At 46.1% G+C, this 26632-nt stretch overlaps 1 protein-coding gene across 1 annotated transcript; it reads right to left on the bottom strand.

Moving 5' to 3' along the window:
• Nucleotides 1-359: 359 nt before the first annotated feature.
• LOC139764858 (uncharacterized) lies at nucleotides 360-26538 on the bottom strand. Its single transcript, XM_071691872.1, has 10 exons — nucleotides 26435-26538; nucleotides 15953-16045; nucleotides 9886-15806; nucleotides 9506-9799; nucleotides 9004-9333; nucleotides 8447-8680; nucleotides 7386-8068; nucleotides 5848-7290; nucleotides 3597-3782; nucleotides 360-1756 (listed from the first exon to the last, which is right to left on the bottom strand). Exons 3-10 carry the CDS (start codon nucleotides 15611-15613, stop codon nucleotides 1244-1246), a joined length of 9411 nt encoding a protein of 3136 aa, XP_071547973.1. The 5' UTR covers nucleotides 15614-15806; nucleotides 15953-16045; nucleotides 26435-26538; the 3' UTR covers nucleotides 360-1243.
• Between the last annotated feature and the right edge of the window lie 94 nt (nucleotides 26539-26632).

The raw sequence follows: 26632 nt of genomic DNA, 5'->3' as shown, positions 1-26632 counted from the left end.
CATTCTAAGGCACCTATGCTTGAAAATATTTTCCTGGCGCAGGCTCTGAACGCGTGGGTTAATGTTGTCACGAGTTGGAAAAATTATCCAAGTACTCGTTCGAAGGTACAGGAGCACGGTTCGACTCGATGCTTCTTGGAGTTCAGTAGATTAAGAGTTCGAAGGACAGTTTGATACCCAGCTGCCAGCCAGACCAGCTCTGTGTCTGTATCCACAGTAGTACAGAGACATGCGGGCAAGACTTACGCAGTATGGGAGCGTGAGATCGTAGGTCGAGGAGTAACATCTGAACGGGAAGAACTCTACCTGAAATTCCTCCCTTCCGACGAAATCTTTATGACCAGAATACAATAGCAAAATACTGTTTTTAAGCTTTTTATTCTAACTGAAAATAGATACAATGTGATCCTACCACGGAGAGACTAAAACTATTGCGAAATACATATACGAATTAAAAATCAATTGAATCCTCTCCTGGGTTTCAGTATAAACTTAGTATATGTTTATGGTGGATCTGGAGGTGTCATAAGACATCCGCAGGATACGAGACATAACTACAGACACACACAATATATATACATAAATATATATATATATATATATATATATATATATATATATATATATATATATATATATATATATATATATAAACCAGACAATGTCCTAGTTGAAGCTCATGTCACGACACTTCCTGTTGTTCGATAAAAATATTGGATTTCATCGAGAAAGTAGCTAATAATTTATCGTACAGTTTAGCCTATTTCTAAAATCATAATAAAAGGAGAGTTTGACACTCATAAAACATTTTTGTCCTTTACAAAAGAAATTCTATGCTGTATTGCAATCATTCTTGAAAATAATCAGTTTCACTAAATATTTTCCAAATTCTGTCAGAGTTATAGATGAAAGGTAAAAGTTACTCCTGCATTCAAATAAAACTAATAAAAGAAAATCGAGAGATTAAAATCATGAGAAAGTCACCAACGTCATGCATACACTGGAGACATGCAATCAATGTCTCGCGTCAATGAATCTAGACTGTTAACATGACCGTAACATCGTTTCTCATTTGACTCTCTCACCCAAACAACAACGTTGAGTAGCCTAGATCTGTGGAGAGTTTGGTCACTTAACAGCAGAGAAGCTCAAACGCTGTTCAATTGCTACTGACATTTACACGAAAGTTAAGTCTTTACCAAATTACCATGGACATCCATCATGATCACAGGTTTAACTACAATTAAGTGATGGCCTTTTCCTCGATGACAACACCACAGTCATTAATCAGGAAATCTGTGGGCGGCGTGATTAAGGCTTTCTTAAGATCCTCGAGCCCTTCTACCACTCGACCAAACGCCACACCCTCCTGGTTACGAGTGCTGTCTCTGGTGTATATTTGAAAGGAGAAATTGGGCATCTCCTTCTGAAGCACTCCTGATACGAGTCCTGCTGTGATGGGTGCTTTCCGACACTTGCCAGGTACCTGACGACGTAACTTTCCACTGTAGAGGTCTGCGTGGTGGACTCCCCACAGAATATGCTCCCCTTCTGATGCCCAGGACGCCATAGAAGGAAAGCCTGTGTGGCGGCAGGATCTGCCCGTTTCGCCGGTACACAGCTTCAGGAACCGGCGGGCCACGGACGTGTTGCCCGTCAGTCGAATACAAATACGGAAACTAGTCTTCCTATTCAAGAGGATATCCATAAATGTCAAGGCGGAGGCGATTTCCACACACTTTATGATGCACTCAAACTGACGAAAGAGTAATATCATCATCAGTATGTAGCCACAAATGTGTCACTCAACATACATAGATTATCTCATTCAATATGCACATCACGGTCACTACAGTGATAGATCTCTGGGAAAATAGATGTGGAAATCTATAGTCGGATCATAAAACATTTTTTGGGGGTGAAAGTCCCATGAAATCTGTAGCGAGTGGGTTAATACTGTACGAGTAACTTTGCAAGATATGAACAGAAAAGAAGTTAAAGCAGAGAAAGGTACCATTGGATTCAACAGATATCAAAATTCAAAAGAAAATGAGAATATGCAGAAGATATACAGTAGGTGGCACAATAATCATCTAGCATTTGAAGGGATTCAGAGCGCGAGATAGGAGAGAAGGAGAAGAGAAGCCTTGGAAAATATACTGTAAACAAGAGCAAGGAATTCATTTATGAATTGTTACGACAAAGTATTCTAAAGATGATCATTCCACATGTAATTACTTTGTCCTCTTTACATACTAAAATATATTACTTAGAAGTCTTTCAATGCTCCTTTAGCTACCTTGAACCCATTTTTCGCTATGGATAACAGGCAGAGTGAACTATGTTATAGACAAGGTAGATGTGTGTGTATGTGTGTGTGTGTTTGTGTTCGTTCTTGGACTACCAAGGTGGTGTTTGACCTACAAGGGGAGACGTAGTGGAATGAAACAAGTTTTTCCCAGAAGGGTTTGGGTTACCAGAGGCACACTGCAGGGCTTATTCTTGGGGCCGTTGCTATTCATGATCAACCCGAGTGTTTTTCCGGGATGAACTGCACTCGTAACAAAATATGTTGGTGGGTGAAGCTAGGCTAAAGTCATGGTGAGAAGCAAAGAATCACGAGGACTGCATAAGCTTACAAAGGGAGAAGAACTCCTGAACTGCTCAGGTGCAAAGCTGTTGATTGATACAAGGTTATGCAAAGTAATGAAGATGGGACGCAATGGAAGAATTGATCATGTAGACAAAATTATACTAATCATCAGGACATGATTTTGCTCGTGAGGGAACTAGCAAACCATTGCCTGCAAATTTTCCTTCATTTACCGAACTTTTGAAGCTTGAATAACAAGTATTCAAAAGATATTTATAGCGTATATAGCTTTCGCAGACATTCAATTAGTCAACGAATCCTTACAAACAGGGGAATGTGGAAATATTGAAATACCTGGCACGATACGCGAACGAGGCACTATATATATATATATATATATATATATATATATATATATATATATATATATATATATATATATATACTAAATGTGGGTTTTAGAACTCTGGTTTTCCAAAAAAAAAAATAATTATATCTAATTTGAATTTAATCATAGATTCTTCCATCATTCTTATATCAAGTAATCAAGTATATTTCACCAACAAAGAGTCTGGTAATTCCATTCGGGACTGTTGCTACTTCCCACCAACGGTCTCCTACATTTTCCTATCTTGGTAGTGTAATTATATTGCCGACTACACGGAAAGTGTAGCGATACTCCCAGTCGACCGTACATCCGACATTATGCACAAACCACTCTGGTGTGTTCAAGCCTATCGCAAAGCCATGACCAGGTGGACATAAACTGATCATCTTTTAGGCAAAATATTGTCACCTTGTAAACACAAATGCATCACCTTGTAGGGACAAGCTCATACGGTATGCACAAATTAATCCAGCATGCACTAATGATGTAATGGCATTCGAACACACAACATACGATCACTCGCGATCTCCGTGCATGCCCAAGACCATTATTACACTGCTGTCAAATTATGGCATACGATCTGTTTAACAAACTGCAGTGGCAAGATGGACTCACAGGCAGAGTTTGCGACGGCAAGGGAAGGCGGGCGTTCTGCATCGTATAAAGGAAGAGCCGTTTACCTTCCAGTCTGGCTCGGGCTAAATGGGCGACTCCCGATATGTATTGGACGACCATGAAGCCCCTGACAGCGTCATTGCCATGCCGGGCTCCCAACAGTTGAGCCTTGGTGAAGATCAACTCCTGTGACAATTGCGATTTAATCGGATTTTAGTATCTGAGTAGAGCTCACTCATCCTCTCCATATCTCCAAACATCTTTCAGCACACTTTTTCTCGTCTTATCCATACTCTTATTGTGAAACCACCCTCTTACTCTGCCATCCTCTACCTTCCTCCTACCACTCACTATCCTCAAATATTTTATTTTCGACACATTCACCCACCTCACATCCATATAACGCCGCTAGGACTGTTATACCATCAAACGTACCAGACTTTGCCCGGCACAGACAGTGACCTCTCTTTCCACACAATCTTTAACGCGCCCAGTATCTTAGCGCCATACCCACCCTTTGGCGTAAGTCTGCTCCCTTAATTTCATTTACAGCCATGTCCATGTCGGCACTTCACTAACTCAAAGTTCTCTCCATTCAAACTCTCTCTCTCTCTCTCTCTCTCTCTCTCTCTCTCTCTCTCTCTCTCTCTCTCTCTCTCTCCTGCTAAACCTAAAACTTTGCTTTATTCACATTTACTCTCAGCGTTTTCCTCTTACACACTCACCAAAACTCAGAAACACACTTGCCGCAGACTCGCTTTCACCTGGAACCACTAATCCTCCTCACTCGCACACTCACCTTCCTCTCTTCATGAAGACTCTTTAATACTTCGAATACCTTCACTCTCATCATTCATTTACCATTTTCCATAAAGCACCTCTCTACCTTACCATACGCTAACTCCAGATCCCTAAACGTTACATACAAATTCTTCGGTGCAAACGACCCACACATTCTCCTGATACCACATTGTTCTTCCTCCTTTGATGCTCTGGGCATGTCATCACCTTCTCAATCATCACTCTCCGATAGAACTTACCAAGAACACTTTACAATTCGAACATTCATCTTACGACCTCTTCTGCTCTACCGGCATTCCACCAATTTTCAGGCACCTCACCAGGATCCGCACATATTCAAGATTGTAACTAGTCAATCAACAAGTTATCTTTTTTAAAAATTGCACTCCTGTCTACTCAAACCGCTTTGCCAAACTTCACCTTACTTGATAATTTCACCACCTCTTCACTTTTCACCAAGCAGTTTGCCATAGCTTACCTCGCACATCTCTCCTTACAAAACACTTCCCTATCATCGAACACATTCAGTAATTCAAATCATTCACTCTTCTCACCTGTACCTGTTACCAGTATCACGTCCCCCTTCATTGATACTCCCATTTGTTCGCCGTTCCTCACTATTAATCTCCTTCCAAAACATCTTAGCCAAATTATCGCCCGTCCTAACTCTCATTTCCATCCTTCAACCCCTGCACCTTCCTCTTGACCTCCTGCCACTTTCTGTTCTACATCCAACCACAAACACCCCTTTCTTGCGAGTGACGCCTATACACCTCACATTTTCTCTTTCACTGACAACTTTAGTTCGTCACCCACCACTCATTACTCTATCTCATCCACCCCCCCCCCCCCCCCCCCCGGCTTCTACCTTCTGATGGCCAAAATCTATGTCGAGTTGATAGATAGCTTTGTAGACCATGGAAGGGCAGTGTTAAACACCAAGGAAAGATGATAGCATTGAAGACCAAGGAAAGATGAAAGCTTTGAAGACCCAGGAAGGATGATAGCGATGAAGACCAAGGAAAGATGAAAGCGTTGAAGACCAAGGAAAGATGAAAGCTTTGAAGACCAAGGGAAGATGAAAGCTTTGAAGACCAAGGGAAGATGAAAGCTTTGAAGACCAAGGAAAGATGAAAGCGTTGAAGACCAAGGAAAGATGAAAGCATTGAAGACCAAGGAAAAATATTCTGTGTTGAAGACCAAAGAAAGATTATGTTGGTAGTGCTGAGGACCTAAGATAAATGTTGTAGACCACTCTGTCTTTCATACAATGGAAGGGAATTAAGAATCGCTGATGTAATCCACACCAGTTTAGTGATTTAACAAAATAAAGCAACGACTTAGTATATATAAAACAACTTTACATAAACTCAGAATATCACAAGTGAAAAAGGAAAAGTTATTGCTAGTCGTCCCATTAAGTGCACACACACACACACCACACACTTACTTTGGTAACGTCAATGACTCTCCCACGTTCCAGCTTCACAAAAGGAAAAGAGGATGCCCACTGGGTAATGTCTTTATAGAGATCCTTATGCTTGTGAAGTTCATCGAACGCCTCTTCCGTCGTCTCGGGCACTTCACGGACCATAGACTTCATAACACTGCCCATCTCTCTTGCCGCCCCCAGGACACCCCTAATGCGGGTTTGTTCTTTCTGAATGCTCTCAAGAGCCGACAGGATCCTCTTCTCGCTAACATTTAGTTGGTCGTAATAGGCCTCCAGCTCCTCTAAAGTCTTAATGTAATCTGTGACGAGGGCTTTGGCCATGTGTTTGGTTTTTGCTGGCGTAAATGACGAGTTGTGGCAGAGCTGGCATACCACAATCCGACACTTATTACAGTGATTCTTCAGTGGAGCCCCGTCTCGCGCACAGCGCCCACCAGGTTGGGGCTTCCGAGGCTCCTCAGGAGTTGAGGGCCCTGCTGGCGACTGTGGCTCTTCCGGAGTCGGAGGCCCTGCAGGAGCCGGTTGAGTTGTAAGAGTCTGGGGCTCTGCCCGAGTCGAAGGCCCTGCAGAAGCCACTTGAGCTGTAAGAGGTGGGGCCTCTGCCGGAGGCCCTGCAGGAGCCGCTTGAGCTGTAAGAGTAGGCGGCTCTGCCGGAGTCGGAGGCCCTACAGGGGCCGTTTGAGTTGTAAGAGTAGGGGGCTCTGCCGGAGTAGGAGGCCCTGCAGGAGCCGCTTGAGTTGTAAGAGTAGCGGGCTCTGCCGGAGTCGGAGGCCCTGCAGGGGCCGCTTGAGCCGTAAGAGTAGGGGGCTCTGCCCGAGTCAGAGTCCCTGCAGGGGCCGCTTGAGCCGTAAGAGTAGGGGGCTCTGCCCGAGTCAGAGTCCCTGCAGGAGCCGCTTGCGCTGTAAGAGTAGGCGGCTCTGCCGGAGTCGGAGGCCCTGCAGGAGCCGCTTGCGCTGTAAGAGTAGCGGGCTCTGCCGGAGTCGGAGGTCCTGCAGGAGCCGGTTGAGCCGTAAGAGTAGGGAGCTCTGCTGGTGATGGGGTCTCTACCGGTGGCGGGGACTTTGTCAGCGACGAGGATTCTGCCTGTGACAAGAACTTCGCCGACGAGGGGGACTCTACCGGTGACAGGAACTCCACCGACGAAGGGGACTCTGCCGGTGACAGGAACTCCGCCGACGACGGGGACTCTGCTGGCGACGCGGACTCTGCTGGTGACGGGAGCTCCGCCGGCGATGGTGACCTTGCCGGTGATCGGGAGTCCGACGGAGACGAGGATTCTGACGGCGACGGAGGCTCTGATGGCGAGGGGGACCCTGAGGGGGAAAGGGATCCTTCCTGTGAGAGGGACTCTAAGGACGACGGTAACCCTGCCTGTGAAGGGGAGTCTGCTGACGAAGTGGATCCTGACTGGCGACGGCAACCCTGCCTGCGCAGGGGAGTCTACTGACAAAGTGGAATCTGATGACGACGGTAACTCTGCCTTTTGAAGGGGAATATGCTGACGAAATGGAATCTGGCGGCGATGGTCGCCTTGCCTTTGAAGCAGAGCCATCTGACAAAGTGGACTCCGACGACGACAGTAACCCTGCCTCTGAAGGGGAGTCATCTGACAAAGTGGACTCTGAGGACGACGGTAACTCTGCCTGTGAAGAGGAGTCTGCGGACGAAGTGGACTCTGACGACGAGGGTAACTCTTCATGTGAAGGGGAGTCTCCTGACGAAGTGGACTCTGACGACGACGGTAACCCTTCATGTGAAGGGGAGTCTGCTGACGAAGTGGACCTTGATGACGACGGTAACCCTGCCTTAGAAGGGGAGTCTGCTGACGAAGTGGACGTTGACGACGACGATAACCCTGCCTTAGAAGGGGAGTCTGCTGACGAAGTGGACCTTGACGACGACGTTAACCCTGCCTGTGAAGGAGAGTCTGCTGGCGGCAAGAGCCCAGTTGTGGTTGTGAATCCATCTGGAACTGAAAACTCAGATGGAACTGAGGGCCCAGATGTATCAGACACTTCAGCCCAGATTGAAGACCCATCTGGAGTTGAGGGTCCACCTGGGGCAAAGGGTTCGCCTGTGGATAAGGGTTCGCGTAGGGCTGAGGGTCCGCATGAGGCTGAGGGTTTACTTGGACCTGAGGACTCTCCTGCAGCTGAGGGCTCAATTGGAGTTGAGGACCCTCCTGCAGCTGAGGGCTCGCTTGGAGTTGAGGACCTTCCTGCAGCTGAGGGCTTACTTGGAGCTGAGGACCCTCCTGCAGCTGAGGGCTTACTTAGAGCTGAGGACCCTCCTGCAGCTGAGGGCTCACTTGGAGTTGAGGACCCTCCTGCAGCTGAGGGCTCACTTGGAGCTGAGGACCCTCCTGCAGCTGAGGGCTTACTTGGAGCTGAGGACCCTCCTGCAGCTGAGGGCTCAATTGGAGTTGAGGACCCTCCTGCAGCTGAGGGCTTACTTGGAGCTGAGGACCCTCCTGCAGCTGAGGGCTTACTTGGAGCTGAGGACACTCCTGCAGCTGAGGGCTCAATTGGAGTTGAGGACCCTCCTGCAGCTGAGGGCTTACTTGGAGCTGAGGACCCTCCTGCAGCTGAGGGCTTACTTGGAGCAGAGGACCCTCCTGCAGCTGAGGGCTTACTTGGAGCTGAGGACCCTCCTGCTGCTGAGGGCTTACTTGGAGCTGAGAACCCTCCTGCAGCTAAGGTCTTACTTGGAGTTGAGGACCCTCCTGCAGCTGTGGGTTTACTTGGAGCTGAGGACCATCCTGCAACTGAGGGCTTACTTGGAGCTGAGGACCCTCCTGCAGCTGAGGGCTTACTTAGAGCTGAGGAGCCTCCTGCAACTGAGGGCTTACTTGGAATTAAGGATCCTCCTGCATCTGGGGGCTTACTTGGAGGTGAGAACCCTCCTGCAGCTGAGGGCTTACTTGGAGCTGAGGACCCTCCTGCAGCTGAGGACTCTCCTGCAGCTGAGGGCTTACTTGGAACTGAGAACCCTTCTGCAGCTGAGGGCTCACTTGGAGTTGAGGAGCCTCCTGCAGCTGAGGGCTTACTTGGAATTAAGGACCCTCCTGCATCTGTGGGCTTACTTGGAGCTGAGAACCTCCTGCAGCTGAGGGCTTACTTGGAGCTGAGGACCCTCCTGCAGCTGAGGGCTTACTTGGAGCTGAGGACCTCCTGCAGCTGAGGGCTCTACTTGAGCTGAGGACCTCCTGCAGCTGGAAGGGCTTACTTGGAATTAAGGACCCTCCTGCATCTGTGGGCTTACTTGGAGTTGAGGACCCTCCTGCAGCTGAGGGCTTACTTGGAGCTGAGAACCCTCCTGCAGCTGAGGGCTCACTTGGAGTTGAGGAGCCTCCTGCAGCTGAGGGCTCACTTGGAGCTGAGGACCCTCCTGCAGCTGAGGGCTTACTTGGAGCTGAGGACCCTCCTGCAGCTAAGGGCTTACTTGGAGCTGAGGACCCTCCTGCAGCTGAGGGGCTTACTTGAGCTGAGGACCCTCCAGCTGAGGACTAACTTGGAGCTGAGGGACCCTCCTGCAGCTGAGGGCTTACTTGGAGCTGAGGACCCTCCTGCAGCTGAGGGCTTACTTGGAGCTGAGGACCCTCCTGCAGCTGAGGGCTTACTTGGAGCTGAGGACCCTCCTGCAGCTGAGGGCATACTTGCAGCTGAGGACCCTCTTGCAGCTAAGGGCTCACTTGCGGCTGAGGACCCTCCCACAGCTAAGGGCTTACTTGGTGCTGAAGACCCTCCTAAAGCTAAGGGCTTACTTGCAGCTAAGGACCCTCCTGCAGCTGATGGCATACTTGCAGCTGAGGACCCTCTTGCAGCAAAGGGCTCACTTGCAGCTAAGGACCCTCCCGCAGCTAAGGGCTTACTTGAAGCTGAGGACCCTCCTGAAGCTAAGGGCTTACTTGGGGCTGAGGACCCTCCTGCAGCTGAGGGCTTACTTGGGGCTGAGGACCTTCCTGCAGTCTGAGGCTTACTTGGAGCTAGGACCTAGGGCTTACTTGGAGGACCCTCATGCAGCTGAGGGGCTTACTTGGAGCTGAGGACCCTCCTGCAGCTGAGGGCTTTACTTGGAGCTGAGGGACCCTCCTGCAGCTGGTGGGCTTATTACTTGGAGCTGAGGACCCTCCTGCAGCTAAGGGCTTACTTGGAGCTGAGGACCCTCCTGCAGCTGAGGGCTTACTTGAAGCTGAGGACCCTTCTGCAGCTAAGGGCTTACTTGAAGCTGAGGACCCTCCTGAAGGTAAGGGCTTACTTGAAGCTGAGGACCCTCCTGAAGCTAAGTGCTTACTTGGAGCTGAGGAAGCTCTCACAGTTAAGGGGTTACTTGGAGCTGAGGAGACTCCTGCAGCTAAGGGCTTACTTGGAGCTGGGGAGACACCTCTAGCTAAGGGCTTACTTGGAGCAGAGGACCCTCCTGCACCCAAGGGCTTCAATGGAGCTGAATACCCTCCTACACCCAAGGGCTTACTTGGAGCTGATGACTCTCCCCCAGCTGAGGGCTTACTTGGAGTCGAGGACCCTCCTGCAGTTACGGTCTTACGTGGAGCTGAGGACCCTCTTGCAGCTAAGGGCTTAGTAGGAGCTGATGACCCTCCCGTAGCTAACGGTTTACTTGGGACTGAGGACCTTCCTGCACCAAAGGGTTTACTTGGAGCTAAGAACCCTCCCGCAACTGAGGGCTTACTTGAACCTGAGGACCCTCCCACAGCTAAGGACTTACTTGGAGCCGATATCCCTCCCGCAGCTGAGGGCTTACCTTGAGCTGAGGACCCTCCCGCAGCTGAAGCCTTACGTGGAGCGGAGGACCTTCCTGCACCCAAGAGCTTACTTGGAGCTAAGAACCCTCCCGCAACTGAGGGCTTACTTGGAGCTAAGGACCTTCCCGCAGCTGAGGGCTTCCGTGGAGCTGAGGACCCTCCCGCAGCTGAGGGCTTATGTGGAGCTGAGGACCCTCCCGCAGCTGAGGGCTTACGAGAAGCTGAGGGGTTACTTTTAGCTGCGAACCCTCCCGCAGCTAAGGGCTTACGTGGAGTTGACTCTCCTGCAGCTGAGGGTTTACTTGGAGCTGAGGACCCTCCTGCAGCTGAGGGCTTACCTAGAGCTGAGGACCCTCCCGCAGCTGAGGGATTATTTGGAGCTGAGGACACTCCCGCAGCTGAAGGCTTACTTGGAGCTGAGGACCCACCAATAGCTAAAGGCTTACGTGGAGCTGAGGACCCTCCTGCAGCTAGGGGCTTACTTGGAGCTGAGAACCCTCCCGCAGCTGAGGGCTTACTGGGACCTGAGAACCCTCCCGCAGCTAAGGGCTTACCCGCAGCTGAGGGCTTACTTGGAGTTGAGGACCCTTCCACAGTTAAGGACTTACTTGGAGCCGAGGACCCTCCTGCACCCAAGGGCTTACTTGGAGCTGAGAACTCGGCTGCAGCTAAGGGCTTATTTCGAGCTGAGGACCCTCCGGCAGCTGAAGGATTACTTGGAGCTGAGGACTCAGCTGGAGCTAAGGGCTTACTTGGAGCTGAGGACTCTCCCGCAGGTGAGGAGTTACTTGGAGCCGGGTTACCTGCAGATAAGGGCTTACTTTGAGTCGAGAACCCTTTCGCACTCAAGGGCTTATTTGGAGCTGAGGACCCTCCCGCAGCTGAGGGTATACTTGGAGCTGATGACTCTCCCGCAGCTGAGAACCCAGCTGCAGCTAAGGGCTTACTTGGAGCTGAGGACCCTTCTGTAGCTGAGCACTTACTTGGAGATGAAGAATCTCCTTCATCCGAGGGCTTACTTGGAGATGAGGAATCTCCTTCATCCGAGGGCTTACTTGGAGATGAGGACTCTCCTGCAGCTGAGGTCTTACTTGGCGATGAGAACTCTCCTGCAGCCGAGATCATACTTGGAACAGAGGACTCTCCTGCATCTGAGGGCTTACTTGGAACTGAGAACTCTCCTACAGTTGAGGGCTTACTTGAAGCTGAGAACTCTACTGCAGCTGAGGGGTTACTTGGCAATGAGAACTCTCCTGCAGCTGAGGGCTTACTTGGAGATGAGAACTCTCCTGCAGCTGAGGGCTTACTTGAAGCTGAGGAGTCTCCTGCAGCTGAGGGCTTACTTGGCGATAAGAACTCTCCTGCAGCTGAGGGCTTACTTGAAGATGAGAACTCTCCTGCAGCTGAGGGCATACTTAGAAATGAGGACTCTCCTGCAGCTGAGGGCTTACTTGGCGATGAGAACTCTCCTGCAGCTGAGGGCTTACTTGGAACTGAGAACTCTCCTACAATTGAGGGCTTACTTGAAGCTGAGAACTCTCCTGCAGCTAAGGACTTACTTGGAGATGAGAACTCTCCTGCATCTGAGGGCTTACTTGGCGATGAGAACTCTCCTGCAGCTGAGGGCTTACTTGGAGATGAGAACTCTCCTGCATCTGAGGGCTTACTTGGCGATGAGAACTCTCCTGAAGCTGAGGGCATACTTGGAACTGAGGACTCTCCTGCATCTGAGGGCTTACTTGGCGATGAGAACTCTCCTGCAGCTGAGGGCTTACTTGGCGATGAGAACTCTCCTGCAGCTGAGGGCTTACTTGGCGATGAGAACTCTCCTGCAGCTGAGGGCTTACTTGGCGATGAGAACTCTCCTGAAGCTGAGGGCATACTTGGAACTGAGGACTCTCCTGCATCTGAGGGCTTACTTGGCGATGAGAACTCTCCTGCAGCTGAGGGCTTACTTGGCGATGAGAACTCTCCTGCAGCTGAGGGCTTACTTGGAGCTGAGAATTCTTCTGCTGCTGAGGGCTTACTTGGAACCGAGGACTCTCCTGCAGCTGAGGGCTTACATAGAGCTGAGAACTCTTCTGCAGCTGAGGGCTTAATTTGAGAGGAGGACTCTCCTGCAGCTAAGGGTTTACTCGGAGATGAGGACCCTCCCCCAGCTGAGGGCTTACCCGGAGCTGAGGAGGGGCCACCTGAGGCTGAGGGCCCACTGCCTTGTGGCCCACCACCCAGATGACTGGTTTGTGGCCCACCACCAAGATGACGGACTTTTGGCCCACCACCCAGATGACGGACTTGTGGCCCACCACCCAGATAACGGACTTGTGGCCCACCACCCAGATAACGGACTTGTGGCCCACCACCCAGATGACGGACTTGTGGCCCACCACCCAGATGACGGACTTGTGGCCCACTACCCAGATGACGGACTTGTGGCCCACCACCCAGATAACTGACTTGTGGCTCACCACCAAGATGACCGACTTGTGGCCCACCACCCAGATAACCGACTTGTGGCCCACTACTCAGATGACCGACTTGTGGCCCACCACCAAGATGACGGACTTGTGGCCCACTACCCAGATAACGGACTTGTGGCCCACCACCAAGATGACCGACTTGTGGCCTACCACCACGATGACCTACTCGTGGCCCACTACCCAGATAACCGACTTGTGGCCCACTACCCAGATGGCCGACTTGTGGCCCACCACCCAGATGACTGACTTGTGGCCCACTACTCAGATGACTGACTTTTGGCCCACTACCCAGATGAGTGACTTGTGGCCCACCACCCAGACGAGCGACTTGTGGCCCACCACCCAGATGACTGACTTGTGGCCCACTACCCTGATGACTGACTTGTGGCCCACTACCCAGATGACTGACTTGTGGCCCACTACCCAGATGACTGCCTATTGGTCCAGGACCCAGATGACTGACTTGTGGCCCACCATCCAGATGACTGACTTGTGGCCCACCACCCAGATGACTGACTTGTGGCCCACCACCCAGATGACTGCCTTGTGGCCCACCACCCAGATGACTGCCTTGTGGCCCACCACCCAGATGACTGCCTTGTGGCCCACCACCCAGATGACTGACTTGTGGCCCACCACCCAGATGACTGACTTGTGGCCCACCACCCAGATGACTGACTTGTGGCCCACCATCCAGATGACTGACTTGTGGCCCACCACCCAGATGACTGACTTGTGGCCCATCATCCAGATGACTGACTTGTGGCCCACCACCTAGATGACTGCCTATTGGTCCAGGATCCAGATGACTGACTTGTGGCCCACCACCCAGATGACTGCCTATTGGTCCAGGATCCAGATGACTGACTTGTGGCCCACCACCCAGATGACTGCCTATTGGTCCAGGATCCAGATGACTGACTTGTGGCCTACCACCCAGATGACTGCCTATTGGTCCAAGATCCAGATGAGTGCCTCTAGACCCACTAACTATATGGCTGCCTCGTGCCCTAATGATCATATGACTTACTTCTAACAATCTATCCTCATTAAGGCCTTCTAATCCACCTCCCAGACGACTGCCTTCTAACCCACCTCCCAGACGATTGCCTTCTAACCCACTACCCAGACGACTGCCTTCTAACCCACCTCCCAGACGACTGCCTTCTAACCCACCTCCCAGACGACTGCCTTCTAACCCACCTCCCAGACGACTGCCTTCTAACCCACCACCCAGACGACTGCCTTCTAACCCACCACCCAGACGACTGCCTTCTAACCCACCTCCCAGACGACTGCCTTCTAACCCACCTCCCAGACGACTGCCTTCTAACCCACCACCCAGACGACTGCCTTCTAACCCACCACCCAGACGACTGCCTTCTAACCCACCACCCAGACGACTGCCTTCTAACCCACCACCCAGACGACTGCCTTCTAACCCACCACCCAGACGACTGCCTTCTAACCCACTCCCCAGATGATTGCCTCGTATCTCCATGATCTTATTGCAGACTTCTAACAATCTGTCCGAATGAACGCCTTCTAACCCACTACCCAGGGGACTAGCATGCGACCCGCTGCCGAACTGACCACCACCTTGTGGCCCTCTGTCTACATTGCCCCGTGACCAGTCACTATCCAAAGGACCCCCTTGTGATCCACGAACCGGACGAGGTCCTCGTGACCTATCGTCCACGTAACAATCCGGCTGACTGGCGTATGGACTACCAGCTTGCTGCCTGCCACTCTGGCTACCGTCTCCCACCCGACTAACTGGGTCAGGTGGAGGAAATGAAGGAAAAGTTCTCCACGAGCCGACACCACGCCCCTCAGTAACGGTTCCAAGCTCTTCGGAGACACCGATCCGAGAGAGACTCTTGGGACTGCCCGAGCCATCTCTGGCTCCCCTCAACTCTCCCTCACTCTGGGAAAGGAAGTCAGCCCCTTCCATCTTCCCTGCAGTCCGTTGGCCACTTAGGTTTTGGCCACTGGCACTATCACCTCCATCTCGCCAACGAACGCTGTCTTGCCAAACCTCCGACGGCTCAAGTTCATCTTTTCTCTCAGTCTGGGGAGGACTACCATGGTCTCCTGTACCTCTTGGAACGTCACGTTGCCCACTGTCTGGATTGACCGGGGCGGAGACAGAGTGGCTCTCACCATACACAGGGTCTTCCTTATTGCTTCCATGAGGTTTTTCGGTTATTCGAAGCTTAACTACATCGGCGTAGGTATTACCCTCTGTTCTCTGATGGCCCGCCATCTGAGGATGAGAAATGGCCTCAGAGTTGTCCAAAGGATATTCATACCAAATACCTTGCTGACTGCGTTGCACCTCTCTGTTGGCACCAGCGCTTGAGAAAGGTAGATAAGGTTCCCATGACTTGATCTCATACTGGTTCGTGCTGTCCCTCGTGCCTGTACTTGAAGGTTGACGGCTATGATCTTGGTTACCCTCATCTCCCTCTCTTCCAAGAGGTTGGTATTTCTTCCCGGGGTTCTTTCCTTCGTTGGGCATCTCAACTATAACAAATGTTTACCAGGTGTCCAGGGATATTACTTCGTGTCGTTAATAATCTCTAAAGTTGAGTTTCTCGGGAATATGACGTCCTACTTACTTCAAGCGTGCTCCAGGTAGGCGTCGCTTCTCACTGTATGTCAGCACACAGTCAATTATCCCTCAGAACTTTACCTCTTCAGCATCAGCCGTTCTGTAATCAAAAGGTTTACATCAAATTAATAGCCATATTTACCAAATGCAAGTTAAAAGCAAGTCACTTATATCTTAAGGTTCCTTATAAGTTTGGGTAGAAATGATTACAAAATATATGAAGGAATACAAAAACTGCACACAAACCACCAGATCCTTTCCAAAGCTGTTTGTGCTGTTCACGAGTTTACCCGAGAAAAACAGGTAACAGGAGGCCTGATTGGCCCACGATTAAGAAGTCTGAAAAAAAAAAAAATCTTGACAAGAAAATGTAAGTCTGATCAGCAGTTTTTTTTTTTAAATGAAAACTTCGAAAAACACGTACCATCTAGCTGATACGAAAGAGCACTAGTTATAGAGGTTTTGCCTTTGCATCAGCCTTTCCTAATTAGCCTTAAATATCACCGTGTGTTGAATGTGTGTATATACTCTTATTGTCTTGCTTCTTATTTTCCAGAAATATGATAATACCAGCTAGGCTTTGTTTCCACCCAGCCATCAGATATGAGTGAACCGGGTTTAGGCTACTATGAATATACCGTATATACTCGTCTATAAGTATACCTCGTGTATAGACCGACCCTTAACTTTTGGCCAAGAAATCATAAATTTATGAAATGCCTCGTGTATAGGTCGACCCATGTTTTTGAGGGTAATGGAACAAATGAGGGTAATAAAGCACCATACTCCACTCACACCCTTCACATGTTTGTCTCCGTCAATACCAGCTAAGTTTTGTGTCCACCCAGCTATCAGATCTGAGTGAACAGGTTATTGGTCAAGAAACCATTGATTTATATGCCTCTTGTACTGGTCGACCCAAGTGTTTGAGGGTAATGCAACAACAAATTAAGGTAATAGAGCACCATATTTAATGGCATATAAAACATTTCAGAAAATCCTCATTAAAAAAAAACACTACCTCATATAAACTTAGGGGTTCGCCGAGCCTGAATCACCGAGAGCCCAAGGCAAATTGTTTACCATTTATCACTACGGCACTTTACACAAACGCGAGTAGTTTCAGCAAAAATATTGTACATTTCCATTTAAGTATTTATTAAAGTCAATTAGGATAGAAAATTATCGTAATAAGTATTCTTTCTCACTGAAAATCATTCGTAAAGCGATTACGGTACCAACTTTCAAACAACGAAAGAAGGCGAAAGTAGATTGTTTCCGTCATGATTTTATCCCACTTTCCACTGTAATACGCATGTCATTTCTATGAATGTATTATGTCAAGCCAATATGAATAGAATGTCATTGTAATATAACAATATCTTAACCAAAAACTATTATAAAAGATGAGCAACATCTCGAATAATGGAAGGTTAGGCGAAGTCTTTTATATTCATGTATTTCATCCTATTTTACATTGAATTACATCACGTTTCAACAAAACTACTATTCATTTCTACATACATATTCATCCTGGCATTGTCAAGGTAAATATACTCGTGATGTAAAAGTTCTTGAAGATATCATCGACTCCCCGATACAGCACTGGCTTCTACCGTCCCCGTTACTGCTGTCGTTTACACAGTTTATTTCTGGCGTTTTTCTCAGAATGTACCTGGCTTTACAGAACATTTGTTCAAACGACTTCTGAAGATATTCCTAGTCTTACCAATCACAACGTCTGACGGTGAGAAGCTTTTCCCCACCTCTGTGCTAATCTTTCACCTTTGAGTTTTATTCCATTTGTCCTGGTAACCGTATTTTCCTGCATTTCGAAAAGATGTTCGTGATTTACTTCATCAACTTGTTCAGAACTCTGAGCACTTGGATTAAGTCGCCGCGAAGTCTACGTCTTTGAAAGGAGAAGAGATCCAATCGTTTTAGCCTCTCCTCGTATGCCAGATTTCTAGGGGACGGGATCATTTCTGTCGCGCAACAAGCAACACGGCCAACGATCAACACAATATTCGCAGGAAAGTCTAGTCGGCACGGTCGAGTCACTGCCAATGTCTCCTACTAGCTGGGATGCGATCCATCTTGTTCAGAAGTATCGGGAAGTGGTCCATTTCAGACTCTGTTGAGTCTGCTGGAGTCCCGGTCTGGATGTGGAAATGGATTGGGGACCGGTGGTGAATACGGCACTCCTGTTCTCCAGAAGGCTAACTCTAAGGCTCTCCCTTTGATGCCGGATGAAGTATCCTTCCAAAGGTGGTGGCGGCGGCGGCCGTCGAAATTCACCAGAAGTGTATGGATGCAACAATATTTATATGGTCAGGTAGTGACAATCCTCCATGCCTTAACCTGTACTGCCGACGAGTGGCAAAAGGGATAGTTGGGAATGTCTTAGTGAAGCTCTTTTCCACTAAGTCCAGTACCATGGTTCCCGAAATAGACGAACTTTATATGCTTCTTGGGAGAGGCCATGACCATGATCTCGAAGACGTGTACAAACACTGGGTTAACTCAAGCAATCGAATGCTGTAATTCTTCCCATCCAGCGTACATTTCCTAGCAATTCCACTGCATCAGGGGAGTCATTTCCCTTTAGCTGATGTGGTTGCAATAGGTAGTTTCCCCAGTTGGATTTCTGCCTCCCTCTCTGGGTACCGATACCCCTGTGACCGTATTTTCGTTTGCAGAGTCCACCACATACATCTACTTCCCCTCCTGCCAAGTTGTAGAGGGTTGGAAGCTCCAAGTGGAGGGATATATATTTCTCTGCCCTGTGTGGACGGGCTTGTAAAACAGCCCGCTTAGACAAATAGTATCAAAGATACTAAAGTCTTTCAGGCGACTTTGGAGGAGTGCGAACGAAAGAACACTGGAGTTGAATACCATATAAGGTTGCCACTCCTAGATCCCCAGGCAACATCAAGTGATCCTTCCTTCATTAACCAATGATCCAGGCTTCTTCAGGTGGTACAATAACCAAAACAACCCAAACATTGGTTTAAGTGATCAAAAAAATTCCAGCATAATTATTTACTCATCCAAACAGGATTTAGACGAACGAGAAAATACTCCGCCTCAATAACACCACGGAGCAGCAGCCGAGTGTGGAGGAGCGGGTGGGGGACAGACCGAATTATTTCAGTTTCAAATAGATACACAAACTGGTGGCCTGGGCTCACAAGCGGCAAGTGAATCTTGATATCGATATGCGTAAAAATGTTCTAAACGGTAGTAAAAACGTAAAGACAAGCTATATTATGAATTTTACACAGCTTCAAAAAGTAAAGGAAAAGAAAAAAAAACGTAGGTATCATAGTCTCTGTTGACCTGAAATGTAGTCGGCAATACATAGAAGCAGGATAACGAGTCAACAAGGACTAGGATCAGTAATAGGTAAAGCTTTCGAATTTAAGTCTAAGGAATTTACTCTTTGCAAATCATTGGTAGGTCTTCACCAAGGATCTTTGGTTTTCACCTTGAACAACGTGTTTGGTCACGGTCATCCTTAGGGGGAAAAAGTCCATGCATAATAAAGTTTAAATAGAAGATTTAGTTGTTTCTGTACAATATACTGTAGACCCAGGGGAGAAACAGTGTAACGGGCGGTCGGATTAAATGGGTGGAAAGAGAGAAAATACAGCGTCGAACTCCGAAGATAATTTACGGACTGTGAGCCAAGTCCCACAAGAGCCAACTAAACTACTTCAAATAGTTAAGAAAAGAGAAAATTAAGCACGATTTAGTACAGGTATTCAGAATTATCAAAAGCTTTAATTTCGATCCAAGGCTAGATATAAATTACTTCTAATGCAGTTGGAAAACGTTTTACTTCAAAGGAGGCGAAGATTTTTTCCTTACACAGGATTAGCAACATACGGAACAATTTACCAATGACAGTAGTTGTTAGTAGGACCATAAATAAATCTAAGACGACTTTATATTCTCTTCGCTTTAGCACCTAGACAGACATTTTCATTTACGGAAAAGTCATTTTTCTTTAAATCGTCTGTATGCCTCTCTATCCTTACCATGTTAAACACAAAGTTTATGATCTCCTTTATCACAACTTCGGAAGATTCTGATGGTTTATTTGAAATCCTCTGTATTCTTCGTAAGACGAGATACAGTCAAAAACTTCTTCATAAATTCATAAAGAGTGAACGTCAGTATAAGGGCAGTTAATAATGCTAAAGGACTTTGAGGGAACAGTTGTGGAAGACTATAAGGATATGCAAAGATCTGAATAACGTTCAACACTGTTTTCGTAATGAGAGACGCTACGTTGCCAACACAAGCCAGATGGAACAGGGAGATATGGTCTCGGTAAACAAAAGGTATCTACAAAAGGCAGACAATACTAAAGGGTCTTGACCCATAAATTGCTCACTGTACACGTGAAAATTTTTTCTATACACGCGGTAGATGTGTGTAGATTCATTTAACAAATCACTTGATATAAATACTGTTCAAAATGTTATAAAAAGGTGACGTGTGAAGGAAGTAAAAAAAGGACAAACGTTATAAATATCCAAGTATCTTTCATGAAATGAGGCACTGAACTACAGCCCGGTCCTCTGACGAGTGTGGTCTATAAAGCACTGGAAAATATAATCAGAAAACAAATGGACGATTCTATGCAGCGGGAAAACTACCAATGTGAATCAACACTGTTCCAGGGAAAGGAAGTCAAATGAAACGAACTTCTTCCATTTCTGCGAGAGTGAACTTCATATTTGATGATAGTAAAGGCTGGTTGGATTCATCTGGATCGCCGAAAAGATTTTGGTAATGTACCGCATAAGTCGGTACAGAAACTGGATCTTCAGGCGGAATATGAGGTAGGACTCCTTTGATGGATACATTATCGTTAGTGGAAGCGGTTAAAAGACGGATGTCAAGAGGAGACTCGTAAAAACGGGTCGAGGTCACTAGTGGTGTGCTGAAGGGTTCTGTTCTGGGACTTTTGCTCTTCTCAGTCAATGGGAATCACTTTCCAAAGGAAATGTTTTCAAACCTGAATGTTTGCGGATGATGCCAAGTCATGAGGGAACTAAAAAGCGAACATTGTATCAACTTAAAAGGGGACCTAAACAAACTCCAAAGTCAATCCAAAGCGTGGCTAATGAAATTCAACTAGAATATACGTAATCAGGATGGTACACAATGGAAGAAAGCTATGATATGATTATCTAGCATGATAGAAGCTGCAAGAATCTGTGAGTGTCTAAAGGGACTTTGGAATCCACAACGTCCCTAACCTGCTGCCAGAGTCTCATCTTAGGTAAAGACCAAAGGAAACTAAATGTTTGCCACTGTTGATATCCTTAATCAGGCCACAACTATGATTTTTAATTTACTCATCACAGTTAAAGAAGCAGAAGGTATCAAGAATAATCCAAAGGAGAGCAATCAACGATGGAATTGTTAGAGGCCTTGAATTTGTTTACAGCAGGAGAGAAAGGGGTGACCTGACCACAACCTTTCAACTTTCGAAACAGTTTGATGACCTTAACAGTGAACAGCTCTTTCGAAGATGCAGAGGCCATAACATAACCAGAGGCCATGACATAACCAGAGGCCATAACTCAAAACAACCAGAGGCCATAATACAAAACAACCAGAGGCCATAACTCAAAACAACCAGAGGCCATAACTCAAAACAACCAGAGGCCATAACACAAAACAACCAGAGGCCATAACTCAAAACAACCAGAGGCCATAACTCAAAACCAATATAGTTTATGAACTCAATTCCCTAACTGAGGGTTGCAAAAGTCAATCACATGAATGATACCGATATGAAATGCATCTCACTCATTACACACATGAACCTCAAGAACCATAAAAAAGATTCAGCATAACTATTCTCATCATACAAATCATGGTTGAGAAAGCGATTTTAAAACGTTTCAACGAAATGGAAGGAAGTCGAAACCATTACCATTACAGAGACATAAATTTTACAGCCAAGCTATCACCTTACACGTCCCTTTGCTTCAGAAGATCAAGACAGTAAACTTAAGTGCGTGCATCGTATGTACTGTACTTCCATCTTATTTTAATTCAAATGATGTCCGATGCTTGGACGAAACGTTAACGTAAATCAGTCTGTAATAACAGACGAGAATGAAGTTTGGACATTTGATTCATAACTTTCCTATAACAGTGTCATCACTGGGGATGGGAAGGAAACGATTATTCACACATATGCATGTCAAGAGAAGGCAACTAAGAAAGGCGGGAGTAGGAGGCTGGAAATGCCCTTGATATTACCTTCCCATGAAAAGAGAGGATTTTCCTCTAAGCTTGGAGCTCAGGCGCCTGTATCTGACGCAACCTCGTTAACGTGGAAAACTGCAGATAGACTTGAAAAATAAACTATATATATATATATATATATATATATATATATATATATATATATATATATATATATATATATTGTGTGTGTGTGTGTGTTACCAGACTCTGCTTGGTTGCAACTACGCCGCGAATGAAAAGTATCATGGTCAGTTACCGGAACAGTACAATCTCGTCAAAGAACGTACCACATCGAAAGGAGTTCATCATATTGCCTTTGAGCTGCAACAACTCCTGCAAAAAGGTGTTCTGGAGTAATCAAAATAGACATAGGTATTACTTAGAGAAACTCAAAATAAAAAAAAAATCAATGAACCAAACACATGAAGATACATATAGTATTATTAGCAAAGAGGGCTGGTGAGGGCTGTGTATACAATTAATGATAAACTGATGGGAGTGAACAATTTGAATCAAAGAACAGACCGGACGAAATTTACACCGAACATCATCGACAAAGTTAAGACTATGAATACTTCAGCGAGGATGCCAAGTCACATGCGTACCTTCCTAAATTAATTACAAACTGAGGAGAGAGCGGGAAGACTGGTCGTACTGGTGGATGAAACTGTATACATGAGGAAAAACAATAACTGACGAAATCAGTCAACTTCCACGATCACGACCAATTTTTCTTTTTAATGACAATAACGAAGAAATATTCAGAAAAGTGCAAAAAGCAGTTAAAAGCGCTCATACAGAACACTGGCAAATTTCTAATTCTACGAGACCAGCTACCAGGCAAAAATACTAGGATACCGTAGATCCACACATGGAGATTCAAATTCACAGAATGTGTGGACGAGAAAACTTATGAACATGCATGAACTTTACTTGATTTCGTTTTCACGCAAAGTAACCTTGATACTGATCTACACTTGAGGATCTACACTTGGATAAAATATGACACGGTACTCGAGATGGATTACAGTGAAAAATGACTGCCTAGAAAAAAAAAAAACTGGCCCCAAGAAAGTATGATATGGGAAGGAAACTGTGGAACCTCAAACAGTCACATCTTCGAGACAAATTGGGATATCGAATTCTAAATACTTGAGATAGAACAATGTTATTTTACGTTTAATTAAATCTACAAATTAGGCGAGGAAAAAACAGTACCAACTATAAGTAAATAGAGGAAACGAGAAAAAAATTCTCGTAAAAAACTTATGGAAGAGACAACAGATACAAAACAAGAGTCAGCCTGCATCTGAAGGATAGAAAAGAGATTGATACGAACACATTAGGACAAGAAAGGAAAGCTTTAAGTATGAAAACTAAAGTCATAAGGACACATTCACAATTCATGAGAAATTAACAGTACAGGATCATAGTACTAGGTTATGGAAAGCAGACGAAAAGTTATTGATGTGTGCAGAGCATTCTGAATACGAAGAGACGAAATGCTCACATTCGAAAGCCCAGATATACCATGATTACTAGCAACGTGGAAGGAGCCTTGTGAGGGAGCTAGACCCACACGAGCCTCTGTGGTGTACCAGTTAGCGTTACTGACCGTGAGTCATGCATGTAAGGACCGGCCACTTGAAGTCAAATCCGCAAAGGTTCGAATCTTGGTCGCGGCAGCCGGGCCTTAGTCCACCCAGCTGTTCATCGTTTCCTGGAGGCAGGTCAAATAAAATGGGTTCCTTGCAGACCCTTGGGTGCTTCTGGGTGCCAGCATACATACGTGGGAGTTAAGGCATGATATATAAAAGGTTGAGAGACGAGTCGACATGATTAATTGTAAAACCGATGCCCAGATGGTACCTCACTATAACTGCTGAGTGCGCTCTCAGTCTCTTGCTGTTCAAGCACTGACCAAATTCAAATTATCAATAAAGAGCAAAGATCCTACACGAATGGAAGCCAGGCGAGTACTAATATTAAAAAGTTATTAGAAAGGTAACTTGAAAGTGTAGTCCAGTATCCCTAACGTGCATGATACTACGGTAATCAAAACAAGAATACTCTACTGGCAAAAGCTACCATGGCCAAAAAAACAATAGAGGAATATGATCCTGCGTGACAAATTGTCGGATTCCTATGTTGAGTAACGATTATCCTAAGAAAACCAAAGCTAGGTCTTTGCAACTGTATCCCAGAAAAAAAAAATGAGCTGGAAGTCCAGTTGTTAGAGAAAGCTACTCAAAATAAAATGACATTTAACTGAAAGGGAACAGAAAACGAATGTCGTGGGAGCCTCGTATGCTCAGCGAGGACGTGGGTCCTTCGGGGTCTCGCTGCTGAAGTCATTACCAGTTGTGATCTACGTTAGAAATTTACTAGTGAATTGATACCTAAACAGTTTTGCTGATGATGCGAAAATCATGAAAGTAACATGAAACAGTGACAATGAAACAACGCAAAACAGACCTAGACAATATGCAGCACTGGCAGAACATAAGCTAATGAAAACCTTAGAAACTGCCGTCATGAAAATGGGTATAAACAGACCTGACAGTGAGGAACGTACCAGCGGAAATACATTAAAAGTCACACAGCGAGATACATGGGAGTTGCCATCATATCGATCTTGTCAGTAAAGCATCATCTGAGAAGGATCATAAAGGTAAAAAAAACCCACAGCGATGTCAAACTTGCCTAATACATGGGATTCGAGAAGTTGGGGAAAACATACACGACGTAAATTCGGCCAGGGATCGACTATGCCACAACAGTCAGGTCGCCTCACTTGAGCAACAAGACAGAACTGCTGGAAAGAGTCTACATGAATGCGACAAGAATAGCGAGAAACCTAAGGGGAGAAAATCTATGAAAAGAGGAGGGATGGTCACAATCCGCCCGTTTTGGATTAAAAGAATTCAACGAGACTCACAAATTTCAAAGAGGCTATTACAACACTTAAGAAATAACAGTTCCTTCATACGAACTCAGAGGCCAGAACAAATGGGAACAGCTGGAAGTGTAGCTAGACAGGTGTCCCATGGGACGTAGGGAAGCATTAAATAACTGATGACACAAAGAACGTGAAATGGTAGATAATGAGGGGGGGAGGGTGTCCCTACGAATGCAAGGCGCCCTTGCCGTAATCACAAACTGTATATGAACCGAGAGGTCATACACAAGTACGTACATGACATACGGATGGTCTTAAGTCGTTCGTATTTGAATACCGGATGGAGCAGCCGGCTAACAATCAACCTTAGCTATTAAACTTACCTTTTGGGGTTAGTCGATGGAAGATTTATTAACGTCTACCACATATTATATATATATATTTATATATACATATATATATATATATTTATATATACATATATATATATATATATATATACATATATATATATATATATATATATATATATATATATATATATATATATATATATATATACAGTATATGTAAAGAGGTTAAGGTTCTAAGCAACGCTCGTAAAACTGTGCAACGCTCGAACAGTAACCACGTCAACAGAGAACCTACTCGAGTTCGTACTGACCTCCGGAAGAATTTCCTCATCGAGATCAAACTGAACATCACGAATTACTGGTTCATTGTGGAATTCCAAGTATATTTTCCTCTGCGTGTGTGTAAAGTAACTCGCCTCCTTCATAGTACACTTGTTTATGATATTTTCAGTCTTTGTGCCACAGTTAATTCAGTATACTATCTTTTTTTTTTACATCATTTATCTATCAAAAATGACCTGTACATCGTTGATAAGCCACAATGGTGTTTACAGGCAAAGGCCTCTGATGTAACAAGTGACCCCTAACCATGACGTACGAGGAAAAATAATTCAGGAAAGTGTCGTGGGGGTCGTGAAGAAACTACCTGTGCGAAGATGTAAATGCAGACAGCAAAGAAAAATTCCAACGTATGAATAATTCGAAACTAGGTAAACAGATTGGGTTGTTTATGAGTAGAATCCAGCTTCGGTTATTGAATAATTTTACTTTACATTGATAGTAAAGGGATCTTTTTCCAAGTACTGATTTCCTTTACATATGATCATTTATTAATGTCTGCTGGTAATACTAAACTCATGAGGGTAACTTGAAAGAATATTGACAATACACATAAAGATACACACTGACCAGCACTGGCTGTCTATAGATAATGAATCAAACTAATCAAAAATTACGAAAGCGAGACAGTGAAACTCTTCCAGAAAATAAACCAAACTACTACAACCACAATATTTACACAAATATTACGTCTACGCAACGCATCCAAAACCAAACTCATAAAATGTACCCCACAACACAACTCACACATTTCATTAGCCTACGTTTAGTTAGGAGAACGCCCAGTCTCTCATGGCTCTACAGCGAACTAGTCAATTTAAGCCACTGGTAAATATGTCAGTCTGGTGACTCTTCAAGCCTTACCAAACTCTCTGGAGTCACAGCTGGCCTTCCAGAATGTCGTCAGAGTGGTGGAGGTGGAAGAATTTCAAACATGGACGCGGATCTGTCAACACAACCAACCCGTAGGAAGGAAGGTCCGTCAAGAATGGAAAAAAAATGTAGATGGCGTGAGCGAGAAGGCCAGTAACAATAGGAGGGAGAACACTAGGGGAGACACCT

The sequence above is a fragment of the Panulirus ornatus genome, chromosome 4, assembly GCF_036320965.1.
Source record: "Panulirus ornatus isolate Po-2019 chromosome 4, ASM3632096v1, whole genome shotgun sequence".
NCBI classification, from domain to species: Eukaryota; Metazoa; Arthropoda; class Malacostraca; order Decapoda; family Palinuridae; genus Panulirus; species Panulirus ornatus.
Note: the sequence above shows the minus strand (reverse complement) of the source record. Positions and strands in the feature narration are given on the sequence as shown.